Raw genomic sequence first — 27,156 nt, 5'->3', positions numbered from 1 at the left:
TCTTTCAACAACTCCCATGACTTTTCTGTATTTCATGGCTATCTGGAGAAGAGAAATATCAGAGTTGTATTGTATATGCATACTTTGACAATAAAATGATTCTTTGAACCTTTCAAATCAAATCACAGAGGATTGTGCTGGGCAGCCCACTAGTGTCACCATGCTTCTAGCACCAACACAGAATGCCCGCAACTCAACAACCTTGATCCATCTGTCCTTACAAGTTCAAGCTTAAGATCAAGTCATCTGACTGTACATATATACACCCAAATGAAATAATATTCCCCCGGACCATTGTGCACCCACAAAACGCACCTGTATCACACACAGCACCTACAACAAAATATTACCATAAATAAGTTAATAAAATATAATTCATTCTGCACGTGGAGCGCAGCACAGGCAAACAGTTCGCTATTCCAGTGACAAGAGTTCAGTGGTGGAAGGGTATTCATGAGTCTCACACTACGAGGGGAAAAACTGTTACCCAGCCTGGCAGTCCTAGTCCTGACGCTTCTGTGGGAGGAAACCCATGCAGTCATGTGGAGAGCATACAAATTCCTTACAGGCAGTGGCAGGAGCTGAACCCTGGTCTTACATCTGGCTCTGTAATTGCGTTATGCTAACCGCTACACTACCATGCCAGCCTAGGTATTTCCTGTTGATTTTTGCCAGTTCTTATCGGTGCATCTTAGTATCTTGCTACATGCACCAATAATAAATCTATACCAATATTCTATGCAATTCCACTTAACTGAAGTGATGACATGCTTTTGTAACAAACTGTTGTATCGTTCTGATCTCCAGCCATTTTGCCATTTCTTTCCTTCCATCATCTGACTAGAATTGATCAGTAACCTATGGTATCCAGATTCAATTTAAAACCCCCACAACATCAACTAATGACTATAGTTTCTTATCCTTGTGTATTCAACAACCTTTTAATGATCAAATAATTTTGCTCCTCTTTCTCGATTTAGATGCACCCACAATAAAAGTAGAAAATGAAAATGTCTTACACTAGACACCGAATTGAGCTACTAAATTGGTGACAATCAAAGGACTATTGTAACCTCGCGGCAGCTGGATGAAAATCGCTGCTCAAGGAGACCACAGATAATTACAGAAACTGCCATCAATGCCTATTGATTTTTCTGGTCTAAGTGCATGAAGTCTGAAACTCCTCTCCAAGGAGACTTGGTTAAAAGTGCTTCCTAAAGCTCTTCAATCACAGGACAATGGAGCAGATCTTTCCCTATTTTCCAGCACTGACATTGATGTAAATTGGCAGTGGTACTTTCCACACTACTGTCTGCCCTGTTCACACAGACCGGGCATGACAACATGATTTTCCATGGGCTTCCTGATTCTCGGGCAGAGATATCCATCTGTAAGGCTGTGCCAGGTTAAACACGGCACCATAAGACCATAAGACATAAGAGTAGAATTAGGCCAGGGCTTCCCATCCTGGGAACCACGGATTCCTCGGTTAATGGTAGGGGTCCATGGCAAAAAAAAGAGGTTGGGAACACCTGAGTTAGACCATTCCTCCCATTAAGTCTGTTCTGCCATTCTCCTGCCTTCTCACCTTTAACCTTTAATGACCTTACTAATCAAGAAACTTTCAACCTCTGCTTTAACTATACCCTATGGCTTGACCTCTACAGACATCTGCAGCAATGAATTCCACAGATTCAACACCTTCTGGTTAAGAAATTTCTTCTCATCTCTGTCCTAAAGGGACATCCTTATATTCTGAGGCTGTGCCCTCTGGTCCTCAACTCCCCCACTATAGAAACACTCTGTCCACATCCTCTGTTTGGAGGCCTTTCAATATTTGATAGGTTTCAAAGAGATTCCATATCATTCTTCTAAACTCTATTGAGTACAGGCCCAGAGCCTTCAAACGCTCTTCATATGTTTACATACATTAGTCCTTTCATTTCCAGGATCATTCTTGTGGACGTCCTCTAGACCAGGGATTTCCGATTTCTTTTGCACCATGGACCAATACCATTAAGTAAGAGGTCCATGGACCCAAGGTTGAGAACCCCTGATCTAGGCCCTCTCCAGTGCTAGCACATCCTTTCTTGGATAAGGAAATGAAAACTGCTCACAATACTTAAAGTTCAATGTTCAAAGCAAATTTATTATCAAGGTACATGTACATCACCATATACTACCCTGAATTTAATTTTTTTGTGGGCATACTCTATTAATCCATAATCGAATAATGACCATAGCAGAATCAATGAAAGACCACAACAAGACATCAAATGCAGTCTGACCAATACCTTATAAAGCTTCAGTATTACATCCTTGCTTTTATATTCTAGTCCTTTCAAAATGTATGCTAATACTGCCTTTGCCTTCCTCACCATCTGCAAATTAACCTTTAGTAAATCCTGCTTGAGGGCTCCCAAGTCCCGTTGCACCCGATTTCTCAGGCCAGTAGTGCCCCTTCAGAGGAACAGGAGTTGGAGGCTCCTTGAAGCAAGTTAAGTACGAATGTTTTGATTGTTTCTTTATGTACGTTTAACTTACCTTAATTTATTTGTCATATGTGGATGTTAGTTTTAGTTTTATAAAGGTAAATATATTTAAATGTATTTAACAAGGCTGATATTTTTACATATTATTTATGTTATTTTTATTTAGAGATACAGCACAGCAGCAGGTCCTTCAGACCAAATGAGCCCAAGCTGCTGTGACAGTATTGGGTCTGCTGACCGCAAAGTTCTAAACTCAGATGAAGACCTTAAGCGGATATAAATAGCCATGAATACTCTCACTGAAGGGAGAATATACTGTAGCTACACAATCTTTAAAAGCTAGTTCACTCCCTGTTTACTCTTCACGTTGAGCTTAGCTGCCAATATCCACTATTCGAGTGGCGGGTCCCCTCTCTCTCCCAAGAAGAAGAAACTTTCAGCTAACAACGTAGTTTAAAACACAGATCATTTATCTTCAGTGATACACACTTAAATCCAAACAACGCTCTTAAAGCACAGTTAAAGCTCACAGAGGATTTTGATCTTTAACATTAACAAATTATAAACCCATTCGAAATTACAAACCATTTCTAAAACGCAAACCATTTCCAAAGCACAAAGCATAATCGATTTTCAAAATATGGGTACAATTCCAATAAACTAAAAGACATACCAAAGATGCCAACAAACAAGTTGTCCATTATGGAAACTGGAGGAATGGATTCTAGAAACCATAGACACCATAGAAACATTACAGCACAGAAACAGGCCTTTTAGCCCTTCTTGGCTGTGCTGAACCATTTTTCTGCCTCGTCCCACTGACCTGCACCTGGACCATATCCGTCCATACACCTCCCATCCATGTACCTGTCCAAGTTTTTCTTAAAAACACATTTGAAAAATCTTATTGAATTTTTTGATGAGGTTACTAGGAAAGTTGACGAGGGTAAAGCGGTGGATGTTGTCTATATGGACTTCAGTAAGGCCTTTGACAAGGTTCCACACGGAAGGTTAGTTAGGAAGGTTCAATGGTTAGGTATTAATATTGAAGTAGTAAAATGGATTCAGCAGTGGCTGGATGGGAGACACCAGAGAGTAGTGGTGGATAACTGTGTGTCAGATTGGAGGCCGGTGTATAGCGGTGTGCCTCAGGGATCTGTACTGGTCCAATGTTGTTTGTCATATATATTAATGATCTGGATGATGGGGTGGTAAATTGGATTAGTAAGTATGCAGATAGGTGGAGATTGTGGATAATGAAGTAGGGTTTCAAAGCTTGCAGAGAGATTTAGACCACTTAGAAGAGTGGGCTGAAAGATGGCAGATGGAGTTTAATGTTGATAAATGTGAGGTGTTACATTTTGGTAGGACTAATCAAAATAGGACATACATGGTAAATGGTAGGGCATCGAAGAATGCAGTAGAATAGAGGGATCTAGGAATAATGGTGTATAGTTCCCTGAAGGTGGAATCTCATGCGGATAGGGTGGTGAAGAAAGCTTTTGGTATGCTGGCCTTAATAAATCACAGCATTGAGTATAGGAGTTGGGATATAATGTTGAAATTGTATAAGGCATTGGTAAGGCCAAATTTGGAGTACATATTGTGTACAGTTCTGGCCACCGAATTATCAGAAAGATGTGAATAAAATTGAGAGAGTACAGAGGAGATTTACTAAAATGTTGCCTGGGTTTCATCTCCTAAGTTACAGAGACCGGTTGAACAAGTTGGGTCTTTATTCTTTGGAGCGTAGAAGGTTGAGGGGGGACTTGATAGAGGTATTTAAAATTAGGAGAGGGATTGATAGAGTTGACGTGGATAGGCTTTTTCCATTGAGAGTGGGGGAGATTCAAACAACAGGACATGAATTGAGAGTTAAAGGGCAAAAGTTTAGGGGTAACATGAGGGGGATCTTCTTTACTCAGAGAGTGGTAGCTGTGTGGAATGAGCTTCCAGCAGAAGTGGTTGAGGCAGGTTCGATGTTGTCACTTAAAGTTAAATAGGATAGATATATGGATAGGAAAGGAATGGAGGGTTATGGGCTGAGTGCAGGTCGGTGGGAGTAGGTGAGAGTAAGAGTTCGGCACAGATTAGAAGGGCCCAGATGGCCTGTTTCTGTGCTGTAATTGTTATATGGTTAAATGTTAAAAGTGAGCCCGCATTTACAACTTTATCTGGCAGCTCATTCCACACTTCCACCACTCTCCGTGTGAAGAAGCCTCCCCTAATGTTCCCTTTAAACTTTTCCCCCTTCACTCTTAATCCATGTCCTCTGGTTTTTTTCTCCCCTAGCCTCAGTGGAAAAAGCCTGCTTGCATTCACTGTATCTATACCCATCATGATTTTATATACATCTATCAAATCTCCCCTCATTCCTCTAAGCTCGAGGGAATAAAGTCCTAATTTATTCAACCTTTCTTAGTAACTCAGTTTCTCAAGTCCCGGCAACATCCTTGTAAACCTTCTCTGCACTCTTTCAACATTATTAATATCCTTCCTGTAATTAGGTGACCAAAACTGCACACAATACTCCAGCTTCGGCCTCACCAATGCCTTATACAACCTCATCATAATATTCCAACTCCTATACTCAATTACTTTGATTTATAAAGGCCAATGTACCAAAAGCTCTCGTTATGACCCTATCTACCTGTGATGCCACTTTTAGGGAATTTTGTGTCTGTATTCCCAGATCGCTCTGTTCTACTGCATTCCTCAGTGCCTTACCATTTACCCTGTATGTTCTACCTTGGTTTGTCCTTCCAAAGCACAATACCTCACACTTGTCTGTATTAAACTCCATCTGCCATTTGGATTTTTGTTTTCTGATGTTCCTTACCCCATTCCTAATAAGCCTGAACTGCTCTCTACATTTATACCCCTTTTACTCCCATTTGGATGACTACACAAACATGTGGTATTTCCTCAGATATCCTACTAACAAAAGGAATCTAAAAGAATATTTTTGGAAACATAGATCTTCGCTAGTTACTTAGCTGCAAAGCTAACTGCTGTTAGACTTTTCTAACAATAAACGTCAGTTATTGATATGCTAACTGATATTATTCATCTGGTTCTGCAAGTTACCTTGATCTAAGCAATTTAAGAGTCAGCTTGTCCATTTGAAACAACCCAAATTAAACGCCTTGTTGTCTTATACTCTTGAGCAATAATAAAGCAGGAGCAGTGGCTCTTTATAGGCAGGATGTCTTCAAAATACAGACCCTATTTGTTCTATAAAGAGTGCATTTTTAACTTCAAGCTGCTTTCATTTGCATTTTAAGAACTGAAGACTGATTTCCATTTACAACCAGAAGTTAAACGAAGCAATACAGTTGCGACTGTTTGTGATCTTTCAAATAGCAGCTGTTATTCAGAAAGTAAGCTGAGCAAACATGAGAAAGCAGTGAATATCTATCTCAATTACACTGCCCAATTAAACCCAAGTGACCAATTAACCTACTGACCAAACAGAGTACAGTCTAGAATGCAGTGAAAGGTGCAAAGTTTTACAGTGCCAATGATCTCCATTTGAGGTTTGATTCCTGAGCTGTCTGTAAGAAGTGTGTATGTTCTCCCCATGACCATGTGGGTTTGCTCCTTCAGTTCTTTACATCTTGCACCTATCCCCTCCCAGCTTCTCACTTCATCCCCTGTCCCCACCCATCTGCCTTCCCCCCCACCTCACCTGGTCTCACTTATTAGCTGCCAGCTTGTGCTGCTCCCCAGCCTCACCTTATTCTGGCTTCTTCTCCCTTCCTTTCTAGTCTTGAAGAAGAGTCTTGGTCTGAAATGGCTACTGCTTATTTTTTATTGATTTAGAGATACAGTGAGGACAAGGCCCTTCTGGTTCACGAAGCCACACTGCCCAGTATCCCTCCTATTTAACCCTAGCCTAATCACAGGACAATTTACAATTAATCTACTAACCGGTGCATCTTTGGACTGTGGGAGGAAACCGGAGCTGCTGGAGGAAACCCACATGCACACGGAAAGATCGTACAAACTTTCTTACAGAACTCCAGATTCTGATGCTCTGAATTGTAGTAGTGTTATGGTAACCACTATGCTACCATGGCGCCCAATAGGTTCCCTTCCATAGATGCTGCCTGACTTGCTTAGCTAAGAACCAGAATCAGAATCGGGTTTTATATCACTGGCGTTATGTCGTGAAATTGTTGTTCTGTACATTGCTGTACAGAACAATAAAAATTATAAATTGCAACAAGAAATATATTAACCAAGTAATTAAGCAGGTAGTGCAAGAAGAGAGCAAGAAAGGAAAAGAATAGTGAGGTAGTATCATCATCATCATATGCAGGATTTGATGGAGACAGCCGTGAGAAGCACAGAGGAACATCTGGAGTAACTTCTGAAATGCCTGCTTTGCTGCTGCTGCTACTGTGCGATCGAGAATCTCCGGAGGGGAAGGCCCCAAATCCCTCGGCTTTGCGTATCACCTGTTGCCGGGGCTGGGGTCGAAGCGCTCGGCAGAGATGGTGCTCGGTGCTCGGTGTCGAAGGCTCGGAGTTTTCAGATGGACTCAGAGTCGGACTGTGGTCGGAGGCTTCCGGGATGCTGCACCGGCAAGTTGGCGGCGCTGGAGGTTTACCGTCTGCGTGAGGTGATGGGACTTCCGAGAGACTTTGAGATTTTTACTGTGCCATGGTCTGTTCTTATCAAATTACGGTATTGCTTTGCACTGTTGTAACTATATGTTATAATTATGTGGTTTTTGTTAGTTTTTAAGTCGGTTTGTCATGTGTTTTTCATGATATCATTCTGGAAAAACATTTTATCATTTCTTAATGCATGCATTACTAAATGACAATAAAAGGGGACTGCGTGTCCTCATAATCATATCATCATACACACATACATATATGCTGTGTTGTATGATGAGGGTGATCATGGTCTTTCTATGACCAGGGTTATTCTTTCCAAATTTTTCTACAGAAGTGGTGTACCATTGCTTTCTGCTGGGCAGTGTCTTTATAAGATGAGTGACCCCAGCCATTATCAATGCTCTTCAGAGATTGTCTGCCTGGTGTCAGCAGTTGCATAACCAGGACTTGTGATATGCACCAGCTGCTCACACGACCATCCACCACTTGCTCCCGTGGCCTCATGCGGCCCTGCAGCCTAGCGAAGGGAAGGAGCGCTTTACACCTCCTTTGTTGGAGACATATCTCCATCCTGCCACCCAGAATACATGAGTTCATTGTCCATTCATAAATCTGGTGACTTTTCGTGTGTGTTCAATCTGCCACGGCCTGGCTGTGAAAGAAAGAGGGTTGAGTATGGGGCTAGCAACTGCACCCGATTAAAAAACCCAGTGCTACAGAAACACCAGTAGAAGCTCTGATGACCTCACCCAGGGAGGGGAAGGATCTTTGGAGACGGGCTCACTTAAGGACAACTTGTAGGAATGGCTGTGGGCCGATGACTCTAGCGAGCTGCTGTTGGTGCCCTTTGACTCAATAGGGGGCGCCAGGACTAAGTAGTATCTTGAGAATGTTGCTCAAGATTTCCAACATGTAAAGATATGTGGTACCCTGTTTGCCTGACATAGAGAATTCGAAAGGAACTTGGCAGAAGTGCTACACATTTTTATATAAAGGTTTTAACATAGAAAAAATACTTTCCTACTGAATTGCATCTAATCTTATAATGATGAACCCCTTTAATGATTTCCCCACTGAATACAACAGAAAATAAAGTAGAAAATTTAATCTTCAGAAATCAGGAAATACTGAGCAGTGCTGAACAGACACTGAACAGATTCTGCTGCTGATTGCTGATTCAGTAGCTGTTGGCAAACTCACCTTATCCTTCTGTTGTTTGTCATCTTTATAAATAGTCCAGTTCTTTCCATCGTTACTGTAGGCGACCTTGTAAGAACCAACAAACTGTATGTGACCAAAATCTTTAGCACCTTGAGTAATTATGCCAGTCACTCTCGTAGGAACAAGGAGATCAATCTGAAAAGGGGAAATATATAAAGATTAAAACATTTCCACAGATAAAATATTGCATTCTTTAAAGATTTGGGAAAGAGAGGTGTCCAAAATATTTCAATGTTTCATGTAAAATGGAAGTAATTTCTTTGTTATCTTTTTTAAAAAAATATTTTGCTTATCAAGCTAGTGTTAGGATGCACTCTTTATAATGTACACCTGCATGTCAATTCAAATATCTAACCAACCTATCATAAGACCATAAGATATAAGAGCAGAATTAGGCCATTTGGCCATTCGGGTCTGCACCACCATTTCATCATGGCTGAATCATTTTTCCTCTCAGTCCCAATCTCCTGCCTCCTCTCTGTGTCCCTTCATGCCCTGACTAATCAAGAATCTATCAACCTCTGCCTTAAATATACATAAAGGCAGCTGCCCGTGGCAATGAATTTCACAGATTCACCACGATCTGGCTAAAAAAATTCCTTCTCATCTCCGTTCTAAATGGACGCCCCAAGTTTCTGAGGCTGTGTCCTCTGGTTTTAGACTGTCCCACCATAAAAAAACAGTCTCTCCACATCCACTCTATCAAGGCATTTCACCATTCGATAGGTTTCAATGAAGTCACCCCTCATTCTTCTGAATTCTAGTGAATACTGGTCCAGAGCCATCAGACGCTCTTCATATGACAAGCTGTTCAATCCTGGAATCATTTTTGTGAATGTCTTTGAACCCTCTCCAGTTTCAACACATCCTTTCTAAGATATGGGATCGAAAACTGCTCACAACACTCCAAGTGAGGCCTCCTCCAGTGCTCCATGAAACCTCAGCATTACATCCTTTGCTTTATTCTAGTCCTCTTGAAATGAATGATAAAATGATATTTGGCTTCCTCACCACAGACTCAACCTGCAAATTAATGCAGACCCCTGTGGAACACCATTGGACACTGAGAGCCAACCAGAAAAGGGTCCCTTTATTCCCACTCTTCGCCTCCTGTCAATGCACCACTGCTTTATCCATGCTAGGATCTTTCCTGTAATAGCATGGGCTCATTGCTTGTTAAGCAGCCTCATGTGTGGCACCTTGTCAAAGCCTTCTGAAAATCCAAGTACATAATATCAACCGATTCTCCTTTGTCTAACCTGCTTGTTATTTCTTCAAAGAATTCCAACAGATTTATTAGGCAAGGTTTTCCCTTGACGAAACCATGCTGACTATGGCCTATTTTATCACGTGCCTCCAAGTACCCCAATACCACATCTTAACAATGAACTCCAACATCTTCCTTACCACTGAGGTCAGACTAACTCACCTACAGTCTCTTTTCTTCTGCCTCTCTCCCTTCTTGAAGAATGTTGCAAGAGTGCAGTGACATTTGCAATTTTCCAGTCTTAAGGAACCGTTCCAGAATTCTTGAAAGATCGTTACTAATGCCTCCAAAATCTCTTCAGACACCTCTTTCAGAACCCTGGGGTGTACACCATCAGGTCTCCTTAGTGATGGCAACTTCATACACTTCTGATCCCTGACACACTGGAACTTCCACCATGCTGGTAGTGTCTTCCATAATGAAGACTGATGCAAAATACATATTAATTTCATCTGTCATTTCCTTGTTGCCCCTTATTACCTCTCCAGCATCATTTCCCAGTCGTCCAATATCCACTTTTGTCTCTCTTTTACACATGATGTATCTGAAGAAACTTTTGGCAGCCTCTTAAATATTATTGGCTAGCTTACTTTCATATTCCATCTTTATCTTCTTAGTGACTTATTTAGTTGCCTTCTGTTGGTTTCTACAAGCTTCCCAATCCTCTAACTTCCCACTACTTTTTGCTTTATTATATGCCCCCTCTTTGTCTTTCATGTTAGCTTTGATTTCTCTTGTTAGCCACGTTTCAGTCATCTTGCCTTTAGAATACTTCATCCTCTTTGGAATGTGTATACCCTGTGCCTTCTAAATTGCTTGCCAGAAATTCCAGCCATCGCTGCTCTGCCACCGTCCCTGTCAGTGTTCTTTTCCAATCAATTTTGGCTATTTCCTTTCTCATGCCTCTGTAAGTACCTTTATTCCACTGTAATACTGATACATCTGACTTTAGCTTCTCCTTCTCAAACTTCAGGGTGAATTCAATCAGTTTTCCCTCAAGATCCTTTTATCTTAAGCTCTCTAATCAATTTTGGTTCATTCAATACTCCCAATCCAGAATAGCTGATTCCCTAGTGGCCTCAACCATGAGCTACCCATAGGCATTCTACAAACTCTCCCTCTTGGGATCCAGCACCAACCTGATTTTCATAATCTACTTGCATATTGAAATCCCCGATGACAATTTAACATTGCCCCTTTGACACACATTTTTTTATCTCCTATTGTAATTTACAGACCATATCCTTACTACCAATCGGGAGTCTGTATACAACTCCCTTCAGGGTCATTTTACCTTTGCAGTTCCTTAGCTCTATCCACAATGATTCAACATCTTCCAACACCTTGTCACTCTTTCTAATGATTTGATTTCATTTTTTACCATCCGAGCCATGCCACCCTCCGCCTACCTGCCTGTCCTTTTGATGCAATGTGTATACTTGGACGTAAAGCTCCTAGCTATAGTCTTCTTTCAGCCGTGATTCAGTGATGCCCACAACACCATACATGCCAATCTGTAATCTGTATTATTCCGTATACTGTGTGCAGTCAAGTATAACACTTTTAGTCCTGTATTCACCCTTTTTGATTTTGTTTGCCTTTTACATTGCAACTTATCCTGTTGACTGCAACTTTGCCCTGTTAGCAGCCTCTCCTTGGTAGGAGTCTCACTACACATTGCATTGCCTTTGTTTTGTAAACTAACTATCTCATCCTCAGCACTATCACTCTGACTCCCATTCCCCTGCCAAATTAGTTTAAACCCCCCCCCCCCCGCACAACTCTAGTCAACCTGCCCGCTATGGTATTGGACCTCCCTCGGCTGCAACGCAATGTTTAAAAGACTGCAGACATGGTCATGAGGGTCAAGTCAATGGATGGGCTTCAAAAGCAGAACCACACCTTCTTGTTACTGCAAATACTGTGTCTAATCAACCAATCATATGGCAGCAACTCGCTGCATAAAAAAATATGCACATGTTGTCAAGTTGTTGTTCAGACTAAACATGAGGATGAGGAAGAAATGTGATCTAAATGACTTTGACTGTGGAATGATTGTTGGTGCCTGATGGGGTGGTTTGAGTATCGCAGCAATTACTGATCTCCTGGATCTTCACACACAACTGTTTCTAGTATTCACAGAGAACGGTGTGAAAGCCAAAAAGAAATCCAGTGAGTGGCTGTAGGCCTTGTTAATGAATGAGGTCAGAGGAGAATAGCCAGAGTGGATCAAGCTGACAGAAAGGAGAGAGAAACTCAAATAACCATGTGTTACAACAGTGGTGTGCAGAAGAGCATCTCTGAATGCACAACATGTCGAACCTTGAAATGGATGGGCTACAGCAGCAGAAGACCACAGTGGGTTCCACACCTGTACCCAATAAAGTGGCCACTTTGTTGGGTCACAAGATCATTCACCTACTTTCAAACAAAACACCTTGTCAGTCATGTTACAAATATTTTTATTGCACTGTAAATCACAAAATGAAGAGAGGTGAAAGATTAGGATTCTCATTTTCTTCTTTAGAACTGATAAAAAAGAAAGGTATGTCACATCCGGAGTTTCTCCGGTTAGCAGATGATTTCCCTCCATGCCTCTCTGATGTAGTGGGGCATGTTACAGCAGTGGTTTGCCATTGCCTTCTGCTGGGTGAGTTTCCAAAGAGATCACCAGCTCGTAACTCAGCAGGGATAGAAAGTGTGCAGGGGAGCCGGCTGGATTCGAACTCAGGACCTTTCGTCCGGAAGTCCGGCACTGATGCCACTACACCACCAGCCGGGTCTTAGAAATGATAATGTTTATTTTGGTGTAGTTACTACCACAGGGAAAAGGAATTGTGTACATCAGTAAACATTAGCATACTCCTGTTGTAACTTTTACTAATTTAATAATAATTCCAAAGAGTTAATCTAATATTCCTTAATAGAATGGAGGATATAAAATATTACAGCTAAGTTCAGGCTCTTCAGCCAAAGATACTGTGTCAACCCTTGATCGTACTCCAAGATCAATCCAACCCTTCCTTTCCACAGAGCCTTCCATTTTTGTTTCATCCAAAGTTCAAGGTAAATTTATCATCAAAGTACATATATGTCACCATATACAACCTTGAAATTTGTTTTCTTGTAGGCATTCACAGTATGTCCAAGAAACATAATACAATTAATGAAAAACTTCACCAAACAGAACAGACGAACGACCAATGAGCAAAAGACAACAAAATGTCCAAATACAAAAAGAAAAAAAGCAATAATAAGTACAGTAAATAACCAATAAAAATCAAGAACATCAGATGAAGAGTTCTTGAAAGGGGTTCCATGGTTTGCGGGAACATTTCCACGTGTCTATCCAAGAATCCCTTAAATGGGGAGGGGAGGGGAGGAGAAGATGGCGACGCGACGCAGTGCGCGCGGCTGCTCCAAATGATATTGTATTTGTTAAATAGGGGTTGTGCACAATCCTGATTTGATGGAGACAGACGTGAAGAAGCATAGAGGAACATCTGGAGAAACTTCTGAAATGTCCACTTCGCTGCCACTGCTACTGTGCGATCGAGAATCTCCGGAGAGGAAGGCCCCAAATCCTCGGCTTTGCCTATTGCCTGTTGCTGGGGCCGGGGTTGAAGCGCCCGGCAGAGATGGTGCTCGGTGCTCGGTGTCAGAGGGCTGGTCTGAGGCGCGAAGTTTTCGGACGGACTCAGAGTTGGATTGTGGTCGGGTGCTTCCAGGATGCTGCATTGGCAAGTTTGCGGCGCTGGAAGCTCATGGCAGGGAGAGTTTCTCCCTTCAACCATTTGCGTGAGATGATGGGACTTTTGAGAGACTTTGAGACTTTTTTTTACCATGCCCATGGTCTGTTCTTCATCAAATTACGGTATTGCTTTGCACTGTTGTAACTATATGTTATAATTATGTGGTTTTTGTCAGTTTTTTTAGTCTTGGTTTGTCTTGTGTTTCTGTGGTATCATTCTGGAGGAACAAATTGTATCATTTCTTAATGCGTGCATTACTAAATAACAATAAAAGAGGACTGTGTGTCCTCATAATCTAAAAAAAATGTCTCTATTGTATCTTCTTCTACCACCACCTCTGTCAATGTGTTGTGCTCTGTGTAAAAAATAGTACCTCTGACATCCCCTATACTTTCCTCTGATCACCATAAATTTATGCTCCCCTCGTGTTAACCATTTCCACCCTGGGAAAATGACCTCTTGCTATCCACTTGATCTATGCCTCTTATCATATTGTTCACCTCTATCAAGTCACCTCTCATCCTTCTTTGTTCCAGAGTGAAAAGACCTAGCTCGCTCAACCTATCCTCATCAAACTTCCAGTAAAGACCCCCCTCACCATTTCCCATTCCCAGTTCCTTCCCTCATCTTATCTCCTTACCTGCCCATCAGCTCCCTCTGGTGCTCCCCACCCCCCCCCCCACCTTCTTCCATGGTCTTCTGTCCTCTCCAATCAGATTCTCCCTTTTTCAGCCCTTTGTCTCTTTCACCAATCAACTTCCCAACTATTTACTTCACCCCTCCCCTCTCCTGGTTTCACCTATCATCTGCTACCTTGTATTGCTCCCTCCCCTCCCACCACCTTCTTGCTTTGACTTCTCATCTTTTTTCTCTAGTTTTGATGAAAGGTCTCGGCCTGAAACACCAAATGTTTCCTCTTTTCCATAGATGCTGCCTGGCCTGCTGAGTTCCTCCAGCTTTTTGTGTGCGTTGACCATAAGACATGTTCTGTAATCTAGTCAGCATCCTGGTAAATCTCCTGTCTGACTAATATTCCAAACCAGTCATACACTTACAAACTGAAGGTAAAAATATCATATTCTGCTCATAAAGAAAGCATTCTGCGTAGCATAAGTATGTGAACATGATGTAGAAAATTCCAGGATATTTCTATGGAATTACTTCTTGGAGATGTTTTTCATTCTTTTCTTAAAAAAATGCTCTGCGACATTTATCCATTGTAAAAAAAGATTCTATTGGCTAGAAATGCCACTGTACACAAAATCTTATACACGTGTGTGAAAATCATTTTATTAGGCCACTGCACTCTGTACTTTTATTGACTTCAATATCTCAGAGATAGGTTGATGAAAAAACCATTTTCTCGGGATGAAATGCTCCATAATCTTGACCTTCACCATAAGAAGATATAATACTGTATCAGGAATTTTTGGGCATAAGTATTTGAACTTCTAGCTACAGACTACAATTATGGAAAAGTGCCAAGTATTAAGCAGCATACAGAATTATTTGTTGCTGATATAAAGTTCTACTACTCAATGCCTCTGCAACTCCCACTCTTTACTTACACCTATTTCATGACGAGCACATCAGAATCAGGACTAATATCGTTGGCATATGTTGTGAAATTTGTTGTTTTGCAGTGGTTGTACATTGTAATACATAAATAAAAACTGTAAATTACAATATATATATATATTGTATCCGTTAGTCTCTTGAGACCATGGATTTGCGCCTTGGAAGGATTCCAGGGCGTAGGCCCGGGCAAAGTTGTATGGAAGACCGGCAGTTGCCCATGCTGCAAGTCTCCCCCCTCCACGGCACCGATGTTGTCCAAGAGAAGGGCATTAGGACCCATACAGCTTGGCACCGGTGTCGTCGCAGAGCAATGTGTGGTTAAGTGCCTTGCTCAAAGACACAGTAAGTACATAAATAAATAAATATATTTGTGAGGTAGTGTACATGGGTTCAATGTCCACTCAGAAACCGGATCGTGGAGGGGAAGAAGCTGTTCCTAGAGTGTGGCTATTCAGACTCCCGTACCACCTCCTTGATGGTGGCAATGGGAAGAGGGCACGTCCTGGGTGATGGGAGCCCTTCATGATGGATGCCACCGTTCTGCGGCATCACCTTTTGAAGCTGTCCTCGATGCAGGGGAGGTCAGTGCCCATAATGGAGCTGCCTGAATTTGCAACTTTCTGCAGATTTTTCCGATCCTGTGCAGAGGCCCCTCCATAGCAGACGGTGAAGCAACTCGCTGGAATGTTCTCCGCAGTACATCCGTAGAAATTTGCAGGAGTCTTTGCTGACACACTGGAGATTAAAGGTGAAGGCTACAACCATCAGTTGGCATTCATTCACAAAAATACACGGGCTGAACTATACAGCAGATTGTGAAAGAATTCTGGATGACCGTAGCCTATCTACGATGGCCTTAAATTCCCCTTCTGTTCCAGTTCCCCATTGAACTCAATTTCTCAATCTCTTCTTGTTAACTATCTCCACCTTAAATCTATCCAATGACCTGGCCTCCAGCACACTTGGGATCAGAGATTTCCAGATATCCATTACGCTCTGAGTGAATGAATTTCCATGCACATCAGTTTTCCACGGCTGAGGAGATTTGGCATGTCACCAAAGACTGCAGCAAATCTGTGCAGATGCATGTGGAGAGTATTCTGACAGGTTGTACACTGCCTGCTATGGGTGCTGTGATGCACAGGATTGAAAGAAGCTGCAGAGGGTTGTAGACTCCATCACGGGTACAATCCTCCCGGGAGGGGGAGAAGATGGCGGCGTGATGGCGGCATGCGCGGCCTCTTCGGTGATGATGTCTGTCATCTGTCAAGTAGGGGACCGTGCACAATCCTGACTTGATGGAGATAGACGTGAGAGCACGGAGGAACATCTGGAAAATTTCTGAAATGCCCGCTTCGCTGCCGCTGCTGAAGGCCTTAAAATCCTCGGCTTTGCGTGTTTCAGTGGCCGGGGAGAAGTCGAAGGCGCTCAGCAGAGGATGGCGCTCGGGAGGCTGTATCGGAGGGGCAGGTCAGAAGCTCGGAGTTTTCAGACGGATGGACTCTGTGTCGGCTGTGGTCGGCTGCTTTCAAGGTATCAGCAAGTTGATGGTGCCTGGAGCTTTATGGCAGGGAGTTTCTCCCTTTTGCCGCCTGCTATCGGGGACTTGGGAGTCGATCGACTCGGGACTTTGAGACTATTTTTTACTGTGCCTATGATCTGATCTTCATCAAATTATGGTATTGTTTTGCACTGCTGTAACTATATGTTATAATTATGTGGTTCTGTCAGTGTTAGTCTTCGGTCTGTCCTGTTTTCTGTGATATCACTCTGGAGAAACATTGTATCATTTCTTAACGCATGTATGCATTTCTAAATGACAATAAAAGAGGACTGAGTGTTCTCATAATCTAATCCTCCCCACCATTGATGATTTCTCAAATGGTGGTGCCTCGAGAACGTGGCATCCATCATTAAGGTCCCCAGCCGTCCAGGACATGTCCTCTACTTATTACTACCAGCAGGGAGGAGGTTCAGGAGGCTGAAGACCAATACTCACTGTTGTGGAAATAGCTCCTTCCCTTCCACCATCAGATTTCTGAATAGTCTATGAAACCATGAACACTACCTCACTATTCCCCTCTTGCACTACTTATTTAATTTTTTAAGATTAACTTATTTTAAAATCTTACACTCAGTGGCCAGTTTATTAGGTACACTGTACACCTGCTCATTAATCCAAATTTCTAACCAGCCAAACACGTGGCAGCAGCTCAATGCATAAAAGCATGCGGACATGGTCAAGAGGTTCAGCTGTTGTTCAGACCAAATAGCAGAATGGGGAAGAAATGCCATCTAAGTGGTTTTGACCATGCAATGATTATTAGTGCCAGACAGGGTGATCTGAGTATCTCAGAAGCTGCCGATATCCTGGGATTTTCGTACACAACAGTCTCTGGAGTTTACAGAGAACAGGGCAATAAAAAAAAAATACAGTAGACGGCAGTTCTGGGGGTGAATATGTTTTGTTAATGAGAGAGATCAGAGGAGAATGTCCAGACTGGTTCAATCTGCCAGGAAGGTGACAGTAACTAAAACAACCATACATTACAACTGCTGCGTGCAGAAGAACATCTCTGAATGGACATGTCGAACCTTTAAACGGAAGGGCTACAGCAGCAGAAGACCACAAACAGACACTCAGTGGCCACTTTGTTAGGTACAGGAGGTACCTAATAAAGTGGTCACTGAGTGAAAATCTTGCAGTGTAGAGCTGTCACAAAATGATGCACCTTCTGACATATGTTAGTGATAATAAACCATATTCGGCTGATTGGCTGCATTATGGCCTGGTATGGGAATACCAACGACTTTGAGTGGAAAATCCTTCAGAGGATAGTGGATTCAACCCAGTACATCACAGGTAAAGCCCTCCCAGCCATTGAGCACACCTACATGAAACACTGTCATAGAAAAGCAGCATCCATCATCAAAGATCCTCACCACCTAGGCCTTGCTCTTTTCTCATCGCTGCCATCAGGAAGAAGATACAAGAGTCTCAGGACTGGCATCACCAGGTTCAGGAACAGTTACTACCCCTCAACCTTCAGACTCTTGAACAAAACAGGCTAGCTACACTCATTTAAGGAATCAGTTATATTGTTATTTCATGTTTGTTATTTATTGCTATTTATTTATATCTACCTTTGCAAAGTTTGTTACAGTTAACATTTCCTGGTGTTCACAGTTTACAGTTGCTGTTCTATAGATTTGCTAAGTATGCCCGCAGAAAAAGGATCTCAGGGTTGTATGTGGTGACATGTATATACTCTGATAATAAACTTTACTTTGAACTTTGACTTTGATTCCACCAACCATCCAATTCAGTGCCTTATTCCATCCTCTTCCGGTGAAAAATGCAAACTACTATTTAACTGAGTAACAAATTATGTATTTAAATGAAATATAGAACAAAGTAGAAAACTACCAATACTACTACAGTACTATAAAACTATATTAGTTCCTAACAGTTATCAACGGAAGAATTCATCCAGTGTACGCTGACATGTTTTTTTAATCGACTGTAAATGAACAAAATCTGCGCAAACACCTAGTACAGATAATGGAAGATTTCACTGCCTTCCTGCCTGAAGTAGCGTCAAAAATCACTCCTTTTTAATTCGGCATCTGTTGGTCCAACTGAATAACACAAGTACACGCAACTTGCACTAGTTAAAAACTGTTCTCTCTAAGCATGGTGTAATATCTGATGGTCATACTAATGCATGCGACTGATGCTGGTTAGAAACTGTTTGACAACAGTCTCCTGTCTCAATTAATTAACAGAGCGTCCCAAATAAACCAAGGAAATTCTGGCTATTTTTTCGATTAGTTGTTGTCCTTTAAGAGTTGTCCCAAATATGCAGCTCTCCCGATTAACAGATGGGCCAACTAATGGAATTCAGAAGAATGAGGGAGGATCTCATTGAAACTTAACAAATGTTGAAAGGCCTTGACAGAGTTGATGCGGAGAGGATGTTTCCTATGGTGGGGGAGCCTAAGACCAGAGGATGCAGCCTGAGAATAGAGGGATGTCCATTTAGAATGGAAATGAAGAAAAATTTTTTTAGCCACAGAGTGGTGAATCTGTAGAATTCATTGCCACAGGCAGCTGTGGAGCCCAAGCCTTTATGTATATTTAAGGCAGAGGTTGATAGATTCTTGATTGGTCAGGGCATGAAGCGATATGGGAAGAAGGCAGGAGACTGGGGCTGAGAGGGAAATGGATCAGCCATGATGAAATAGCAGAGAAGATTCGAATGGCCAAATGGCCTAATTCTTCTCCTATGTCTCATGGTATTATGGAATCAAGTGTACTGTACAACGAATGGACTTGTGCCAAGGGAAGAAGTAAATACACAACATAAAACACGATGCAAGCGCCATTAAGATCTAGCCAAACCATTTAAAGATTTTGATGGCCTGGTTGCCATGTCAATTAGTCTAAGTAGAAACTTGAAACATATGACCTTTAATTAAGATGATGAGGTAGTAAATTGTTTTTGGAACGAAATATGTTAAACCGTCCTTGACAAACAGTTTCCATGTGTGAGATTACAGCGGATGTGATAAACGTGAAATGTGATTTTGTTATGTGATGCCAAGATAAGACAGTTATCATGACCTATTTAAGATACTTTCCAAAATAAATCTTACTAGATGAAATGTGTGTTACTTGTGTATAAAAATTAGGAAAAAGAAGTTTGTAGTTATTATACTTCCTATGATAACTTTTAAAAACTTGATAAACCAAATTGTTACCGCTAATGATTAGTGGATTAACTTTTCAGCTTGGATGGAATGATAATTGAGGAGTTAAACCATTTAAAGCATGAATTAACCCGACCAAAGAGGTGTAGCATGGTGTCCATGCTTGGCTGGGGGCTGGCCTATTGCATCAGTGCTGCCCTCCCATGTTCGATCGGTGGAACAACAGGCTGACTTGGCAGGAACTGCACCATCAATTTGCGAGATATGTTGCTCAAGGTCTTGGAATTTATATATGTGTTTTGTTGTGTGATTATGTATTTTTTTGAATGTGCTGTGTATGTTTTGTACCTTGGCCCCAGAGGAATGCTGTTTCGTTTGGCTGTATCCATGTTGAATGATAGTTAAACTTGATTTTATTTGAAACCATTTGCCTAAAGGTTTCTACTTAACTTCCTGCCCAAACACCTTATCTCCTTGGTTGTGTTTAGGACTCAGCAAAGCTACAATTCTAGAGGAACACACACAACATGCTGGAGGAACTCAGCCAGTCAGGCAGCATCTATGGAGAGAAATAAAACGTCCTTGTTTCGTGCCCAGGCTCTTCATCAGAACTGGAAAGGAAGGGGGAAGAAGCAAGAATAAGGAAGTGGGGGAGAGGGAAGTAGTTGAAAGTAGAAGGTGATTGCTGAAGCTAGGTGAGAGGGAAAGTAGGTAGGCAGGTAAAGCTGTAGTTTTGTGCAGTTTGTGAGGCACGGTAAAGTCTTGCAAGTGTTGAATGAAAGGGCCTTAAAAGGAATAACTACATCCCTCACCAAAATCTACAAACACTGTTGTAACATCTATTTTAGTTGATTGAGAAGAATACAAATGTTCCTGGCCTTGTTAAATTTTACACATCTAATATAAATTTCTACAACTACACTCGTCCACATGGTACTCCTCGAATTCCCTCTCAAGCACCGTAATCACAGCTTGAAGAATCACACAGTTTCCAACCACATTAACAAAAAATATTTGAGTCTCTCTCAACAGAAAATTGGCAGGTCAACTTTTTAAAACTTTGCTCCTGAACTGTGGAATTCACTTCCTAAAGCTAGAAGAGATGCAGACTCAGCTGGCACTTTTAAACACCAGCTCAAAACTTATTTATCTAACTTTACTTTTTAACTAACATCTTTTTGTGTTTTATTTTTATGTTTGCACTTTGAACTACATCATTGTATCAAAAGTGCTTTATAAATAAAATATTATTATTATACCTTTTATCCTTTCTCAGCTCAAGCTGTTAAAACAAAAGGTAAGGCAAAAACAAGTACACTTATTTCTCAATTGCTAAGAACTTCAGACAATTCTAGTGGTGTTTAGTATCATGGAATTCTGAAGGTTTACATAGATATTGCTGTGTAGGCCTAATTGTTTAAAGCTATTGTGTAGTGCCTTTGGAATGACACCAGTTGCAGATATTACTATTGGGATGATTTATACCTTGTTCATCTTCCATAGTCTTTCAATTTCCTCTTTTAATTCAGCATATTTCTGGTGTTTTTCACTTACTGATTTCTGTAAGTAATGTGTGCTTGGAGTAGCTATATCTATTAAGTATGTTGTTTTTGCTTGTTTATCCTGTAATATTATATCCAGATGGTTATTATGGATTGTCCTATCTGTAATAGTAGTTTAGTCATAATACAGTATAATTTGTGTGAATCTGACTATAAAACTGGATCAGGCTGATATTTATAGTAGGATATGGTGATTTTTATGAGTATGTATCTTAAAGCAAGGTTTTGGTGAATGACGTTTGCCACTTGATTGTGCTTGCATAAGTAATCAGATTGAGTTCTGGAGCTTAGAAAAATAGAAGGCTATGGGTAACCCTAGGTAATTTCTAAGGTAAGGACATGTTTGGCACAGCTTTGTGGGCCAAAGGGCCTGTATTGTGCTGTAGGTTTTCTATGCTTCTATTTTTCTATGAGTTAAAATGAAGCTGGATCATGTAATGTGTTGGATTGTTTCTGGTTTCTCTTAGCATTTTCTGTTTTATCGTGTTGAATTTATTGGTCTTTTATTATGCATTTTTGATCATTTTTGTGTTAACCACTTGGTCCTGTATTGCCACAAGGATCCCCTCTATTTCTGGGAGGAGGTCTTCAACTCTGAGCCAAGCGTTCAACACTTCCTTGCCGATGGATCATGGGGAAATCTTCCATGGAGGGCCACGCTCTTCCATTGGTTAACCTGTTTTTATTGTGATAATTTCTTCATTTTTCTGGGTTGTGCTTTCATTTACGAGGGGTGATTGATAAAGTTCATGGCCTAAGGTAGAAGGAGTCAATTTTAGAAAACCTAGCACATTTATTTTTCAACATAGTCCCCTCCTACAAGTACACACTTAGTCTAGCGGTCGTGGAGCATACGGATCCCTTCCTTGTAGAAGTCGGCATCTTGGACTTTCAGAAAGTGGTCCACAGTAGGGGTGATTGATAAGTTTGTGGCCTAAGGTAGAAGGAGATGAGTTATACAGCTTTCGTTAGATGCACGTGCAATTCAAGTCTTTGAGTGATTATGCAGAAAGTTTGAAGTTAATAACTCATCTCCTTCTACCTTAGGCCACAAACTTATCAATCACCCCTGCTGTTGACCACTTCTACAGAGAAGGGGTCCGTATGCTCCACGACCGCTGGACTAAGTGTGTACTTGTAGGAGGGGACTATGTTGAAAAATAAATGTGCTAGGTTTTCTAAAATTGACTCCTTCTATCTTAGGCCAAGAAATTATCAATCACCCCTCATATGTTTCATATTCATCCATTGTATCCTGCTGCCTTGTTTTATATCCTGCCAGCTCTATTGCACGTTTCTTTATGTTTAATGTTCAGCACTTATCTAGTCCAAAGTTCATGTTTATATCTTTAGAACATTGTTCTAGTATTTGAATTAATTGCTTTAGCTCTACTGATGAAGAAGGGTAGAATTTTAAATCATCCATGCATAGAAGGCATGCCCAAGGTATAATTCATTTAGTAGTCTCTGATTTGATACCTTATTTTCATCCGATTCAGTAAATTAGAGAGTGGGTTTAAAGCTAGACAAAGCCACCAGGTGTAGGAATTTCACAAGTATTGGGTGTATCGATGCAGTTATAAAGAAGGCAAGACAGTGACTATACTTCATTAGGAGTTTGGGGAGATTGGGAAGGCAACAAATACACTCAAATACTTCTATAGATGTACCATGGAGAGCATTCTGACAGGCTGCATCACAGTCTGGTATGGGGGTGGGAACTACTGCACAGGACCAAAAGAAGCTGCAGAGGGTTGTAAATTTAGTAGTCAGCTCCATCTTGGGTACTAGCCTACAAAGTATCCAGGACATCTTTAGGGAGCAGTGCCTCAGAGAGGCAGTGTCCATTATTAAGGACCTCCAGCACCCAGGGCATGCCCTTTTCTCACTGTTACCATCAGTTAGGAGGTACAGAAGCCTGAAGGCACACACTAGGCAATTCAGGAACAGCTTCTTCCCCTCGGCCATCCGATTCCTAAACGGACATTGAACCCTTGAACACTACCTCACTTTTTTAATATATATTACTTCTGTTCTTTTGCACTATTTTTAATCTATTCGATATATGTATATGGTATTTATTTATTTATTTATTTATTTATTTTTTGTTATTTTATTTATTTCCTTCTATATTATGTATTGCACTGCTGCTAAGTTAACAAATTTCATGACACGTGCCAGTGATAATAAACCTGATTCCGATTCTGTAGTTTATATACGAAAAAACTATATTAACTATGAGGGTGGGGGAACAGATTCAGATGCTTTTTGGTGGTCAGTGTAACAACACGAGAGATTTCTGCTTTGCTGCTGGGCTTAATTTAGAATTACAGAATCTATTATCCGTTGTCCTTTACATCCTTTCATCCCTTATGGCATTCTTTCTGCTCTTCTGTAAGTACATTGTGGTTATCTAAGTGAGTGGTGATTAATTGCAAGCTACATGTTGTTACAATATTATATATAGTTTGTAAACAAGTAATAGGGTGATATTTTGATGGGTCATTTGTGGTTCCTCCTTTAGGTAAGAGACATGTTTTACCTTCTGTCAAAAATTTGGGCACTTTTCCAGGATTTTTAAGAAAATTGTTGATATGCATTAAAAGGTACCGATGAAGGCAAGCACTTTTTTGAAACCAATAATTATGAATATTTTCACTGACTGTACTTGTCCAGTTGTGAGTATTTTTTATAACTGTGTTTAGCATATCCTCTAATTTGAGGTGTTTGGATGTCTTCATTTGTGTGAGTGCATTCTTTCTTTTCCCTAATCTAGCTTGCCTCTTGATTGTACATCATCTTACTTGACCAGATATTAGACTAAAAGTTCATTATTATTATTACTATAAATATTGCTTAAAATAGATAATATAAAATCTGCCTTCCCTCTTTCCATGTGCAAAGTACAGAAGAAGGACGGTGTATAACAAGGGATTTCTTACAAATGATTATAGTAGGTAAAGGGAGGGAGTGTTCCTGGATATTTAATGAGACTGCAGGTGACTTTCCTGGCTCATTGCTTCATCTCCAATGACAGATGGACACCATTTCTTGGCGCCATGAAGAACAGGGCCCTAGGCCCTGGGCCTGGACTTTCTCAGTGTCTCTAGAAGGACATCATGAAGATGAAATGTATTATCAGTGACTAGCCTGGAGCCTGAGGCCTTCTCAGTGTTATTCACAAGGGAACAGCAGGAATGCTGTCATACCCAGGTCAAATAAAATCTCTAAAACTTGTATTTCCTTTAGGAAGTGATCCACTGTACTTTTCTTGTATTTTCACTTGGCTATGGAAATATATTCTTATTTACCTGAATAACACAGTGTTGTTGATAAAATAAAGAAGTGCTGCTAATTTTAGTCATATATCCTGCGTGATTTGTCCACTTACGGAACTGTTCATTTCCAAAGCACTCAATATTATAACAATCTTAATATTTATGTGCGGTCAACCAAACTGAGGTTGAAGTACACCCTCAGTATATTAAAATGATTTCAAAAAGATTCGTTTCAGGTTAATTCAGGGTGGCAGCAGAAACAAATTAAAGCTTAAAATGTACACACAGGCACATAACCACAGTTAGTACCTGTGGAGGCGCAACGTATTTACTGCCCCACAACATCAAATTTCCATTAATGTTAAAATAAATCTCTATTTATAACTGGCATGAATTTTACTGACTTTTAACATTTCCATTTACCTAATCTTTGAATGATGTTAAACACCATGGAAAAGTTCATTTCCAAAAAGAAAAATTGCATAATATATCCATGACTGGGATCTAAATAAGCCTTTACTTCACTTAAAAAGGAAAAAAAATCTTCCTGAGTCAAGACTGCAAAACATATAATAAAGTGGGGTAGTGGGGAGGGGGCTAATTCTGCATATACTGAAGTGGTTGAAATGCCAACATATTTTGCAATAGAGGTTTGCTCAGAGGTTAAGAGGAATAACTAATCCTTGTTCTCCTGAGATAAAGATCATAATTACAAACTGTTCTTTGCTGTTAGCAATTATTTAGCTTTCACAATTGAGATGCAAGGAAAAGGTCAAGAAAAATTCCGTGAAAGACAAAACTTTGTATTCAGAGGAATTACTGCTTTGCGAAGAATTTAACAAAATCATTAGTTTCAGCCTTTAGAACAAATGCTTTAAGTTTATTTCAGAAGGTCATCCTGAATGGAACTGAGAAATTCAAAAGACAAAGTTAAGCCAAGGAATGCCACATCAGGGTCATTTTTAAATAAAGCATCACAGTATGAAAGGAAACATATAACAGCTTAAAAATGATTGTAAGGACTGTTGGGAGGATCATTGGGGTCTCTCTTCCAGCCATTAGAGATATTTATCAGGACTGCTGCGTATGCAGGGCCCTTAGCATTGTATTGATCGCTCCCATCCGTCCAACGATCTCTTTCACCCCTTACCATCAGGCAGGACATAACGTAGTATTTGGGCAAGAACTGTTATGATGGGAAGCAGCTTCTTCCTCCAGGCCATAAGACTACTGAACTCCCTGTCACCACCCAGGTCTCATCACACGTGAAGTGCCAGTAGTGTTATACTGTTTACTTTTTAACCTGTATCGTATATGCACATTATTATTTTTTAATTTATTTGTGGTAATATTACTTGACGTGTTACATGTGTGAGTTTCATGTACTGTGTTGTGCACCTTAGTCCAGAGGAATGTTCTTTCATTTGACGGTATATGTGCGTACGCTTGAATGACAATAAACTAGAACTTGAAGTTGAAAATGAACTTGGGTGGCCATAGTCAAAAATCTGCAACTTTTCAGCATCTATAATGGTACAGTAATACAAGACCATAAGACATAGGAGCAGAATTAGGCCATTCAGCCCATCAAGTCGGGTCTGCCATTCCATCATGGCTGTTTTATTATCCCTCAACTACATTCTCCTGCCTTCTCCCCGTAACCTGTGTGGCCTTACTAATCAAGAATCTATCAATTTCCACTTTAAATATCCCCAATGACTGGGCTTCTATAGCCATCTGTGGCAATATAGTCCATGGATTCACCGCTCTCTGGTTAAAGAAATTCCTCCTCATCTCTGTTCTAAAGGGGTATCCTTGTATTCAGGCTGTGAACTCTGGTTCACTATTGGAAACATCCTACCCACACCCATTCTGTCTAGGTTTTTCAAAAGTTGATATTTGGCCTCATCAACATCTTATTCAACTTCAACATATCACCCCAACCCCTGTACCCAATACCAAGAACTACAAAGGCCAATTTTTCAAAAGCTCTCTTTACAACCCTATACCTGTTGCAGCACTATCCAAGACTCCACTTTGCACCACCTAACACCACTCACTGTGTAAATCCTACCCTGGTTTGTCCCCCCCAAGGTGCAACACCTCACATATATCTGCATTAAATTGCATCTACAATATTTCACCACATTTTTCCACGTGGTCCAGATTGTGCTACGAGCTTTGATAGTCATCCTCGCTGTCCACTATGCCCCCAATCTTGGTTCATCCACAAATTTGCTAATCCAGTTTATCACATTATCATCGAGATCATTGATACTGATCACAAACACCAAGTGACCTAGCACCGATCCCTGCTGCACACCACTAGTCACAGACTTCCAGTCAGAGAGGCAGCTATCTACTAGCAATCTCTGGCTTCTCCCACAAAACCAATGTCTAATCCAAACTTTAACCCAGGAGATTATACAGATGCAGAAAGTGTGTAGTAATACACACAAAATGCTGGAGAAACTCAGCAGGTCAGGCAGCATCTGTGGAAAGAAATAAACAGTCGATGTTTTGAGCTGAGACCCTTCATCAAGATTCATTTCCTTTCCAGAGATGCTGCATGACCTGTTGAGTTCCTCCAGCATTTTGTACATGTTACATTAAATCCAATTTGCTCCACCATCCCGAATGTCAAAGCGACTGAAGCTTCTTGACCATCCTC

The 27,156-nt window shown here is 40.9% G+C and overlaps 1 protein-coding gene across 3 annotated transcripts in view; it reads right to left on the bottom strand.

The window, feature by feature from the left end:
- LOC134357219 (EGF-like repeat and discoidin I-like domain-containing protein 3) overlaps positions 1–27,156 on the bottom strand; it is a 294,825-nt gene that overhangs the window by 12,574 nt on the left and 255,095 nt on the right. For all 3 annotated transcript variants that reach the window (XM_063068512.1, XM_063068511.1, XM_063068510.1), the window contains one exon: positions 8,318–8,473. In XM_063068512.1, the coding sequence (XP_062924582.1) occupies positions 8,318–8,473 (156 nt within the window). The remainder of the gene's footprint in view (positions 1–8,317; positions 8,474–27,156) is intronic.

The sequence above is a fragment of the Mobula hypostoma genome, chromosome 16 (genome assembly GCF_963921235.1).
Source record: "Mobula hypostoma chromosome 16, sMobHyp1.1, whole genome shotgun sequence".
In the NCBI taxonomy this organism is placed as follows: Eukaryota; Metazoa; Chordata; class Chondrichthyes; order Myliobatiformes; family Myliobatidae; genus Mobula; species Mobula hypostoma.
The sequence above is the reverse complement of the archived record's forward strand: the minus strand, read 5'-3'. Positions and strand labels throughout refer to the sequence as shown.